Source organism: Scomber scombrus, chromosome 3, assembly GCF_963691925.1.
Source record: "Scomber scombrus chromosome 3, fScoSco1.1, whole genome shotgun sequence".
In the NCBI taxonomy this organism is placed as follows: domain Eukaryota; kingdom Metazoa; phylum Chordata; class Actinopteri; order Scombriformes; family Scombridae; genus Scomber; species Scomber scombrus.
Window position 1 is genome coordinate 18,374,316 of NC_084972.1, and position 13,051 is coordinate 18,387,366.

The 13,051-nt window shown below is 40.2% G+C and overlaps 1 protein-coding gene across 1 annotated transcript in view; it reads right to left on the reverse strand.

The window, feature by feature from the left end:
• Nucleotides 1-13,051, reverse strand: part of bsnb (bassoon (presynaptic cytomatrix protein) b) — a 62,099-nt gene that overhangs the window by 42,334 nt on the left and 6,714 nt on the right. Inside the window, exon 2 of the mRNA XM_062415985.1 lies at nt 11,312-11,705. Within this exon, the coding sequence (XP_062271969.1) occupies nt 11,312-11,705 (394 nt within the window). The remainder of the gene's footprint in view (nt 1-11,311; nt 11,706-13,051) is intronic.

Genomic DNA, 13,051 nt, shown 5'->3' on the forward strand with positions numbered 1-13,051 from the left:
AGCTGAATTAATGAAGAAAAATTAAACAGCAATTTATTCTGACCACCAGGATGAAACTCTCAGCTGGGGGATTGAAGAAGTGCTGGACATTCACATCCTTAGAAAACTGAAATTCGAGCCAAGTTAATACAATGTTTTTTATGATACATGTTTAACCATGATATTTTTCCTCAGATATTGTTTTGTACTTTTTGACCACAATCTCAGTATATACAGTGTGTATTGAAATATTTTCATTGAAAATTGTGATGTTTGCTGCTCTAAAGTGTTAATCAGTCTACCTGTCTTACAGTAATTCTCAGTCATCAGTCAGTCAGTCATTCATTAAGTTGGTATAGACAGCGTAATTCACAGGCTCAGCAGCATCCTTGCTTATGCCTGGCCCCCTGCCAATCCTCAGTATAAGAAGTGATGAGGCCATGGTTTTCACTGTCAATCAGGGGAAACTGAGAAGCCGGGAGCTGAGGTGAACCCTGGGGACAGTCAGAGTAATGTGGACAGTTGAATAAGCCAAAACTGGAGCAGCACAACACCATCCGACACAGAACCCTTCATCCAATCAGAGACTCTCAAATGGGAACTCCTCTTTCCGTCATTGTTATTGTCCTTGATTTTTTTTTTTTTTCTTATGTCCAAATTATAGATAGGTTAATCACATTAAGCCCTTTTGGAAAAACAACAGACATCAGCTGAGGGGAGTGCCAGCAGCTATTTATCAATTTCATCATGTCTCTACTTGCCTCCACCCCATCTCTCCATCTCATCCCTCTCTGCGTCCCCCTTGTTATGAGGCAATCAAGTGGATCTTTATGAAATCTGATCTGTATCAGCAAAAAACAAGTGCAGTGCACGCTCTTGGTCTCCTGCCTTCCTTCTTTCTCTTCTCAGTTACAACCCTCCATCTTGTTCTCCTTCATCCATCTTTATTTCTCCTTATCTGCATCCCTCACATCACTCCCTCTGACTTTTTTTCCTCCATCTTCATCTGCATCTCATCTGTACATGTTTGATGTCTCTCATGCAGCCTTCATTTCATAGATGGATTCATTTCCTGCTTCCGCTTGTTCAATCTGTGTGTTGCTGGATGTGTGTACAATGGTATGATGCTCGTCAAAGGTCGTGAGCTGGGATTGGAGCCCACTGTTCAGCGAGAACTCAGTGTCTGCCAACAGGATGCTCGAGTGCGAAGGCTTCATGAAGAACAACGACTCACTGCCAGAAATAGAACCTTTTAGCAGCAAGGACCCACAGAGACTTGGATATGGATCAAATAATGAGTGCAAAGCATCTTGGCAACACACAAACACACACACACACACACACACACACACACACACACACACACACACACAGACACACACACACACACACAAATACAGTTACATTTTGAATTTTATGATTATTTGGGCCAGATCTCTCTCTCTCTCAACCACATCGACTAAAATGGGTGCAACGAGGGAACAACCTTGAATAGATTATTGCTAGTGTGGTGTGGGCCAGGATGCCTTGTCCAAGGTAGAACATTTTAAAAAGTTTCTTAAAGTGTAACCGCACCCCTAGGTCTGAGCCTAACTCCACCCACAGCATAATGTTGAAAAATGCTAAAAAAAATAAATAAATAAATACATTTAAAAAACGTGGGCAAGGGCCTGAGAGGGGTGGGAGAGGCTGAGGCAGGAGGGCAGGAGTTATGTTCAGTGACATAAAATAATAATGAGGGGAAGACAAAAACAACAGAGCTCCTCCTCACATCTCGTCCTGCAGTTCTTTAACTCTCGGCTGTCTGTTACTGCGGTTATCAGCTGGTAAAAGTTTTAAGTTTTAAAACGTTAACTTATGGTATAACTGGAGCCATCACTGAACCTGTCTGTTACGGAGAAATGCTGCGGTTGGACAGGTTCAGTGATGGCTCCAGTTATACCATAAGTTAAAGTGTCAGTTTCAGCCGAGCTGACAGGTTCAAGTGACACACAGGACAGACAGTTTCAATAGAGCTCTGGCTGACTTAGACCACGATTTAACATTTTAAAGAAAGATTTTATCAGATCATAACTAGAGGGAACAGACAGCCGAATAGTTGAAGAGCTGCAGGGTGAGATGCAAGGAGGATTTCTGTTGTTTTTGTGGCTGCCAGCAGCTCTTCTTCCCGTGGACAGCCACAGATGGAGAGACCCCCTCCAGCAGGCCAGCCACGCTGTCGCTGCCGTTAGCTGCAGAAGCTAAAACTAAATCAAGCTAAATCAGCTTATATTTGAAAATAAGCATGGGGCTAGGGGAGTTGGGCATTATTATTCCTCCATTTATAATTCATGACGTAGAGAATGCTTCACTCTAAGTCAGCATTGGCCCCGCCTTTTCAGGGCTGTTCTTCAACAGCAGATGACAGGTTGAGCCATTTTCAACCCATGAAATGCTGATTCTTTATAAATATGATGTCATTTTTAATATTAACACCAGCATTGATGTGTTTAATCACAGTGCAGTAATATAATTCAGTTTACAACTCAAAAAACAAGCTTTAGTGTGCAGTACCTCTAATTTGAGGTACTAGCAGGACCTTCAGCATTTCAGTTTTTTGAGACTTCTACTCCACTGTATTTCAGAGTGAAAAGTTTCACCCTCCATTTTATTATTTATTTGATGGCTGTATTTTATAATTAGTTTTAATAATCAGGTTATAAGGGGCCAGTATATTCAATCAGAACTGTTTGTCAGATGCTCTAATATTATCATAAACCCCAGCACACCTTTCAGAGGTTGGATTGTGGATGCTGCACACAGACATTGATCTATCAAAACTAATCATCCAACATTCACACCCACTTCACACAGTGATTTGCCAGCTATGTGGAGTTGAGAAAGTTGTCAGGGTTTTAGTAGGGCTGCAACAAACCATTATTTTCATTACTGATTAATCCAGAGATTTTGTTTCTTGATTATTCAATGAATCATTTAGACATTAAAATGTTGAAAAATAGTGAAAAAATCCAATATTCACTGTTCACTATTCCATTATTTCTTAATACGTGAGTGCAACTTTTTGATTCCCTTCCAGGAGAGATCTGAAAATGTGTAACATTGCCTCTTTATTTAAACGATATTACATCTCCCTGCTCTCTATAATGGCTGACTTTTCACTCCTCCTTCAGGTGAAGACATTTGTAACTCTAAACATTTCGGATTAAATCATTCGGACAACAAGTCATATTAACTAGTTCTGATTGGATATAAACTGACCTTTACTGTACATGCAAGCCATTACAACACACACATTCCTTTGATACTGTAGAACTGGTGTCTATACACTTCAAACCTGTAAAGCAGCTAACAACGCTAAAATTGATTATCGCTGGTAGATACATAAATAACTAATTTGTCAGAATGGTTTTAGAATCGATAAATAACGAACATTTGCTTGCTAGTACTTTACACAAATTGAGTATTTTTCCAACTCTGTCCTTAAAACAATCTCTGTGACCACTTCTATAAGTCTGAAGTATAAAAACTAGAGAAGACTATGAAAGCTCAGGAGACAAATAAAAGGGATTTTTGTCTCTCACACACACACTCACACGTTAGAAGATCTAACACTGCATATATTACACAGGTGCACACGATTTCCCCCTTTTTCTTCTCTAGTTTTGAATCTGCTGACAGGTGAGAGACATCATTCCCCTGGAAAGCTGGGTAGGGAACAATCTCTGAGACAGAATCAAACTTGAACAGACAAAGATGCAGACAAAGAGAGAAGCTCTGTCTCAGCGATCACAATGCGGTATCACCATGCAGTACGTACAGCAGCTGAGTACTGCAGTTTGGGGATCAGGATGCTTGGAAGGCAGCGGTTTATCAATCCTTTGCAAATTGGGCCAAAAGACATTGAAATTCCTCCCAGCGCTTCTCCCTCCTTCCCTCTCTCTCTCTCTCTCTCTCTCTCTCTCTCTCTCTCTCTCTCTTTCTCTCTCTCTCTCTCTCTCTCTCTTGCTCTCCCTCTCTCTTTCTCTCTCTCCTGTCTTTCTCCCTCACTCTTTCTGTCAATTTGTGACTCTCCCTCTATGCTTAACTCAAACATAGCCTCACACTACAAACAACTACAATCTAAACAAATCAGTTTTATTCATAAATGTTGCCAAGCAGGGAATGACATTAATAAAAAGTGAGTAAGACTGGAGGAAATTATGAGTGGTTGTTACATTTCTATTCATGCTGCTTATTGAATGTCTCTCACCAGGTATGCTGATGCAGTGACAGACAAAGCATATGTTTAAGTTATTTTTTCCCACCCATTTGACACTGTATAATATTGCCATGATCTGCTGCAAAGGAAATATTTCCATGGTCTGATCAGCCATATATTAAATATGTAATGACCTGACAAAACAAATCTCAAATTAATTAAAATGGTGCATACTTCAGTCGTAATTATTGGTTCAATATCAAAACTATACACCAAAAATAAGCTTATTTGACAATAAACAATAATGACTCCTATAAAAAGAACTTTCACAGGATAAGTTATGTCCAATAACAACAACATTAGCAACATGCCCATATGTTCATTGAGTTTTTGATCTTTCAGAGTCCATATGGCAAGCTTACATATATGTATACAAGCTTTATATTAGCTTCGGCTGAACGTTAAAATGCATTTTTATACAGAATGAGGACTGTGGATTTTGTCATCACTTATATTAGAATTTGCTCCAGTAAGTCTTTGCAGCCAGCATGGCGAGGAAGAACAATTACAGCAACCCATAAACCTTTCAATGAACATACAGGCACGTCAGCGTTGTTTTAAAAAATGAATTCAAAAAACATGAATTGATCCTTTAATAGATGCTTACTTTACTGCTAAATAAAATAACTTCCAACTTGCACTGGCAGAATATGTAAGCAATGGGTGTTTATACTTTTCTTAGCTTGTTAATTGCATATGTTTCAGTGTGCAGGAAAGTGGACTTAAGATGCTCCTGCATGTGAACCAAGCTGAAGATGTTTCTGATATTCCTTGCTGGAGAGCCCCACCCAGCTGACTGCAGTGAGAGGAGACTTTAAATATAGTGAGGTATGGAGTAATAATTAAACCAGCGTCCCAGATTTAGTTTCTGCCAGTTCTCTTTGAAAAATATTTTGGTATATGCAAAATTCAGCATGTAGTGTCTCAGCTGGATTCTTGACCCAGTTCATACTGTTTGTCCACTTGAAAGTCCAACTCTGTCATTTTCTATCAAGTGATTTAATGGATGAACTTAAATATTCAGTGAAAGATTTCTTGTCTCACATGTCAGGAAAATGATATAATAATGGTCTAATAATTATTTGACTCTACATACGGCATCCTGTGTGCCATGATAAACAGCTTTTATTATTTCCGTAGTGGTACAGCTGTGTTACAAGCTTACTATATGGCGCACACAGACAGGCTGACTATCTTGCTGGTGGGAGACCAAGAGTGAAAATATGATTTGTTTTGTCCTCACATATAATTCAACAGCTAATTTTCCTGCAAAACCTTTGAAGACTAGTAGCTAGTCTCATAAACATAGCTGTCCCACTTGAGTTCAGAATATAATTTTTCATTCAGCATCTCCACCACACACTGGGCAGACAGCAGAGAGGCACCTCAGAGGAACAAGCGGTCTGTTTCAGGGCAAGGATAATTTAGAAACAAAATGAAAACCACAGAAGAAAGTGTGTCAAATGAACAGAGAGACACATTTTACTCAATTATCTGACTTGGAACCAGACAAATCCCCTAAACCTTCACCCTCAAGTACAAATATAGTATTTCCGAATTTGAAACATTTGACTTTTTGTGAGAGTTATATCTGGAGAAGTCACATCCTGAGACTTTCTTAACATTTAACTTGATTTGAAGATGTGAATTAGTGAGAGATCCATATAACAAGCTCACTGTCTTCTACTTTGCCAAATCTGAATGCCATTGAATCTCTTGTGCCACATAATGCAAAGTTAGCGGGGGATTAGAAATGCTAATGCTAAACATTTGAATTAATTTGGGGGGATTAGGAACCCGCGTCTCATTCCCTCGAGGTATAATAGACTTATCCTTCACTGATATGACTGATATTTGTAGACACTGTCATACATTGGAATGTGGATAACGTGGCATCTAAATGTGGTTACATATACAAACAATATGCGTAATATAACACCTTTAGGATGTATGTATCTTACTATAGCTCTGTATCCCTCAGCTGTACATGTGTGGGGATTGTTTTTTTGAGGATGTGCTTAAACATCATCTGACTGACTGACCAACACAGTGACTCATACTAGCTCCTAGTCACAGCTAAAAACCCTCTTTTCAAAAGCACTGGTGGTGGAAAACTATTTAAGGACTACATTCTAAGTTCTAAATTTAACCACAAAAGTGCAACCTTAAAGAAGCAGTAAGTTTCTTTGTTGCTACTAAAACAAGCTGTAAAAACTGACATATTAAGTGTTTGTGGTGAACATGTTAATTCACCAAAATGTTACCTACTTACACATCTGGCAGACAGGTAGCAACACTAGCATGCATGTAGAGTCATGTTTCTCGACACCTAGTCTCGTAATACCGGACAACTGGAGATATCTTCCAACAGAAGTCTGGAGATTTTTAGGTGGTTGCTTTAACGCTGGCAAGAACAGTCACTATGTAACTTACACCCCTTACATTTTGTCAAGGACATGCCTTACTGGAAATTATGTGCACGTATGTGTACAAATATTGATTAGTTCAGCTTTAAAAGATAAAATATTTACTCATTTTTAGATAAAGGTATCCATACTAATGAAATACTAATTTGTCTAATCACAGTTGGACATTTCATAATGTATTAAAATAGATGAAACATGTTTGGATTGGTTGCTAAATCTATCTGGTGCAACTGTCAGCTGTGGCCACCTACCTGATTTATTTTAATCAGGGAGGATGGGAAATATAGTATCCCTGCAGAGTCTTTTGTGTGGGAGCATTTGTTATAACTGCTTCTCAGCTTGTGGGTTTGTTGGTTAAAAGAGAAAGAAGCACTCTTCAAACAAAAGCATTAAGAAGTCAAGGTTTCATGGTTTGTTCAAAGAATGTTTTACATTCGTCTCCAGAGCGTTTCGGTGGTGCTGAGGCCTTCATTGTGAAGAAGAACACCAAATTGCATGAAGAAAAAGTTTAGTTTTCAAAAATGCCCTAGGACTATTTCTTAATACATTTCTATATTTGGTGTTTTTGGATTGCGGCAATAAGAGCTGAATCAATCCAGTATTGCATAGTGTTAGTATGAACATGCTGACTGTTATGGTTAATTTATGATGATGCTTTTCTCTCCCGCTCTCCCTCCCCCTGCTACCACACAGCTCTCTCTGTCTCTCCCCCTCGTTCTTTCAGCTGTGGCTTCTCAGGACCCGGCCATCGTTGCAGACAGAAGGAGGGTAAGATCTATAAATAGAAATTGGACCAATTATAAAGCCGATGTTCCCCTGTATGATGGTGGGAGAACACTGTTGGGGGGCGGGGGGGTATCTGTGGTACTTCTTTATTTATATGAGCTCTCTGCTTTTTTATTCTCCGTCTCTGAGTCTGTCTTTGACTGTCTCGTTCCTCTGACTCTGTCTGGCTTTCGCCTCCCCTCTTTCATCAAATTTTTAACAGAACACCTTCCTCATAACTAGCAATATTTCTTTAACTTGGTATTACCTCATCATACCATGATCACATGCACACACCTACATACAAACAAACGCACTTATGCACAGCTGCATCGGCAAAGTCTCACTTCTTAGCCTACACATCTAAATAAACCTCGTCCTCTCAGCTTGACTGACAGCCATGAAACAGACTGTGGCGTACAACACCCATTTGTTGCTCACTGGTTACATCTCTCTCAATTACACTCTTATCACCAGGTTGTTTAAAGCCACTACGAGGAGTTTCATTGGTTATGAAACTAAATTTAATGCAGATGCCTCTATATGACCTACATAACAAACAACACTATCAGCGAGATTGGCTATATAGTTATTTTAAATGTCTGCCGCTGGGTCAGATTCTCCACAAAATCAGACAAAACTCTTTACGGCTCACAAACCGGAATACATGTCGTATTGTAGCATTAGGGAGTACAAAAGCAATAACGTTCTACAGCACAAATAAACACGCCCACAACGCCGCACAACCCCGAGGTAAAGTGCCTGGATTTGGTGTGAATGCAGCCTTACTTGTAACCGAGGGGGTGAATAGCACTAAAACAAAGTTCACTTAGTTTCACCATCTTACATAACCACAAACAGATACCTCATTGCTAGGCCGTCTGCAAACAGTTGTTTAAAACTGAAAAACAGTATTAAAAATAAGTTGTCTTTCTTTCACTCGCTTCCATAACAAACGAACAGGCTAGACAGATCAAGATTTTCATGACATGAGGTGGTGGTGTTTGTGGGAAATGCAATCTTTATGCACTGCATTTTTGCATTTTTTGTCCACAGGGGCCACCAAAATCTACACAAAACGTTTGTTGTTGTAACCCTAGCACAGCTTCAACTTGTATTTCAACAGTTATCATCATTCCTCAAAAAATCCTTCACAAAGAGGGATTGTCGTCATGAGGAATTTGATTGACAGGGTGGCTTCTAGCTAAAGAAAAAAGAAACTGCTCTTATTTATACTTCTTATTCTGAGCTGGAGATACCAATTGGGACTTTGTGGGGAATAGGAATAATCTAAAATATCAAAATGTGGAATCACCCTTGGTTATCAGCACTTTAATCAGATTGAGACTGATTTGAGGGAAAATCCTCTTCAATAACAGATTTTCCACATATTATCCCTATAATCTGGGACAGTTCAATCAGTATCTATGAACTATTTGCAAACAGAAACACGTCTCTGACAAAGCAGGACATGAACTCAGATTGAGCTTGTGTTGTCATCGAGAGATTAGTCCTGAACCTGCAATAAATGAGATTCTATTTTTGAACAGAAAATGCCACCGATAATTTTTTCTGTCAACATACTATGAACAAATGCAATTATTTTATTACCAACAGGTCAAAATATCTCCAAGATTTGTGCCTTGGTGTAATCCCAGATCTTATTTTTTAAGTTGCATAGCTGTTCATATATCAACACTCAAAGATCACAGGGCTTAGGAGGAACTAAGAACTTCGACTTCTTTGGCATTGCTCTTTTTCCACTGGTCTGTCCTCGCCATCACTGTAATTGTAATTCCCGTCGTTGTCATATTCAACATTATCATTCCCATTATCATCGGCAACAACGTGGCCATTATCATTTTCACTGATAAGAGATAAGGGTGTGTTAAATATGCTGCAGTGAGGCAAAACCCAAATCCATGCTAAGTAGGTTAGGGGGGTAAATCTTCAGGTCTCCAGAGGCAGAGCGTTTTCCCTCCGCGTCGCTCTCTCTGTCAGCATCTGACAAGCACACCAAGGCTGAGCTGAAAAATACCCATAACATCCACCTCCGCGGTTCACTTTACTGCCATGCTCTCCTTCACTGCCTGCCATGATCTATTCTTTACTGTCTGTTTCCACTTTGGTCCAAGCATTTCTTTTCTCTTCCTTCTCCGTCTCCTCCAGCTTCCTCTTTACAACTTTTGCAGAGTCTCATGATCCACTGCGCTTCCTTCTTACACACACAAATATGTACTTGTGCATTCATGTATGCAAGCTCACACGCATACATTAGTTGATACATTTACATACACACATCTACAGTTCAAAAACTTGTTATTTCCCCCCCTGCCTGATAGCCTGTAGGCCAGCTAAACTGACATTGCATCTTGGCTGCAATTTGCAACATGACTCACTGGGGTTGATGTGAAACTTTGTGACAGATGACACAGCCACACTTGACTCACAGTAACAGTGAAGCATAGCCTAATTCAAATTAGGCAAGTGATTTATTTTAGGATGAAGGCAATAGGCATTATCAGCTACCTGTTAACAGCGACGACTGTTTGGATGTATTTGAATGACTGTGAATGATGGGAAGATGTGTTTACTGTGTGTAGTGGTGTTATAAAAAGCTTTCTCTGGGTGAGGCTTTGGGCATGATTTGGATGCTCACTAGTGTCTGTCAGATAGGATGGATATAGCTTTGTTCAAATGTTATGTACAGTACATTTACTATGTAACATCCCTTTTTTTAAAGTAGCATTTGTTCAAGATAAGGGCCTTAATTCATTATGGCTAATAGGAAGTAATAGGAAGGAACACATTTCTAAGCACCTTAGCAAAGAAGTGTGTGATAACGCGGTCTTTGTGCATGAAAGATAGACCTGCTAGATCATTAAACACTTGATCTATCAAGAGGAACCATCGCCAGAACTAAGAAGTTCGACAGCTCTCAACCAGCATGCAAGTAATTCACACCCTGACTCCCATTTAGCTGGTGCAATCCAGCATGTCAGCCTATTTGATAGCAATAGTCGACATTACCCACAAATGTCAGAGAAATAATTACAACAGGACCGTTTCAGCAAAATTAAATTAAAAAAATTTAAAATGAACATCGTTGTCTGAAACATTATATTCCTGTACTATATCCATATTAAGACACAGTCTATAGAAGGTATGACTGATTTCATTTTCTCACATGATACCACCTCCTTCCCCATCACCCACTTTGGATGCTATGAATGGGTGGTGCTGTGAAACAGCTGGGAGGAAATACAAGTGAAAAATGAAAGGCCATCTGACCAACCAGACGGTCGGAATACATGTATGACTCATACATGTTCATATATGTAACTCACCACAGGGGAAATCATGTTACACAAAACAAAGAGGGCATCTAGACGCCTGTTCCTATTAAAAGCAGAATTTAACAGCCTAATGAAAATCAAGAGGACTTTGAAGCATATCCTGGTTGTCCGTGTGGACAGGTTTGTAAAAATATTTAATTTTCATTACATTTCATTCAGAAAACCTTAGGCTTCTCTTCCATTTAGCCTTTGGCAATCTGTAAAAACATATGCCTGAATTCATTCTGAATCTTTTTGTGCAGTCGATTTCACAACTGTTTTTTTTTTTTTTTACCATTTTAGCAGTGTTTTAGACATTTTTGTTTTCCATTTGAATGCACCATGGCAGATGCTTGTGCAACTCAGAGCAGCGTGACAGTGTCCTCGTACTGTATTCTCTCGTCCTCATGCATACTTCTATACTATCTTTGTTTATGTATCAGGTTGGTGGTTGGTTGTCGAAGGGGAAAAGAAGGAAATGTTTCTATAATGAAGAATAATAGTACTGTTATCATCCTTGTAAATCTCAGCTGAGCAGCATTACCTACCTCTGTAAGGTGAGGGTTGGGGTTAAAGCCACACTGGTTGCACACCATCAAGCGGCACTGTGTGCAGATGTTGACGTTGGGCTTGTCGTCCCCTGTGCCTGTCAGGTCAGCGGTTTTGCAGACGGGACACAGTTTACTGCTGGGCATGGGTGCAATTTGAGGGACAGAGTAAGGAGAGGTGGGGACACTGCCTCGGTCTGGGGACACAGAAGGGGACCTCCCGGGCTTGCTGCTACCCACATCCACTTGCAGACTCTTCCTGGCCACATGACCCTGGCCCTGCTGCTCTCCTTGAGGTGCAGCAGACTGATGGGTATCATGTGAGGCCAACCTGTCCCCTGTCCCATGACCACTCTGGACTCCCGCCTTAGGTCCCGGGTCTGACGGAGGTGGTCTGGCAGAGAGAGTAAGGAGAACACAGAATATTAGAAAAGGCTAACACCTGGTCTGCCTCGATGCGATGCAGAGGCTGGGCATGCGTACGGACCTGCTACCAATTGTAGGAGTGCTCCTGTCTAATTAACGATCTAGTGGCAATGTAAGGAGACAGTTTATCCTTCCTGTACTTGACATTTGTCATTCAATTATGTGTTCTTAATACATAAGTTTATGCACATCTTTATTCTGGAAAATGGCCTGTTAACAGATTTGACAGTTTATAACCACGTAATGCTGACTAAGTGGGCACAGACCGAGTCAACTATTAGGCACTGCAATGACGGTAAGTTTGCTCTCTGTCCTTATTGTTTAGTTGTTTAGTTAAGAATACATCCCAGTGCTTTACCAGACTTCCATGTTATTGAGTCTTGTTAATATTGTTGTTAAGCTGATATACTTATGTCATTTTTACCAACGCAGCGGTCGAGAGATTTGGAGGTGATAACCAAATCAGTGTCTCTGTTAGGCTGTGAGTCACTGTTATGGTCTATTGTGATCAGTGAGATATGTGCTCACATCTGTACAATGTATATTTGTTCACCTCAAGGTCTCGTTCCTGTATGTAAAATACTTTAGTAGATCACCTCTTTAAAATTAACCATATCTGGAGTTTGCACTGCATTGTTAATATGTGTGTTTTGCTTTTCCCTTATGTACAGATACATATGCCTATTTCTGGGCTTGCTCTGCTGTGCTCTATGTTATTTAATTCACATTATTGAGTGACAGTTATCCATACTGACTTCATGTGTGTTCATTAACACTCCAGTTCGAGGGCCATCCTATAGATCTGGACCTATCTTTATCCTATTTTACACTGTGGTCCTTAGAGCCAGATTCTGGTGTCTTCCATTGTCTCAAGATGGATTCAACTGAACAAGTCGAGGAAATATGTGCGCAACCATCTGGCTGTCCCATGTGTGATATTCATCTATCACTCCGCCTGGCAGACTATGTAGTTAGCTCCCCTTGCCGCCAAGCTATTTTGACTTCATCCCTTCAGCCCTCAATTCACATACAGCACAGGATGGCAACAGCCCCAAAGAGGATAGCCCCAATGAGGGATACCAAACCCTCATAGGGACCCTCTATTCACTGTCTCAATCTTACTCAGAGACGAGCAACAGACAATATCCCATCCCTGCAACCTATATATCTAGGAACAGTATAGAAACCGCCCATCATAATCCACTGGTACAGTCATCATCACCTCATTGTCAGGTCATTAGAGGCTATTCTACATTCAGTTCCCCCTCCAAAACCAGAACACCACCCACCTGATAGGACAACCTTTACTCACAC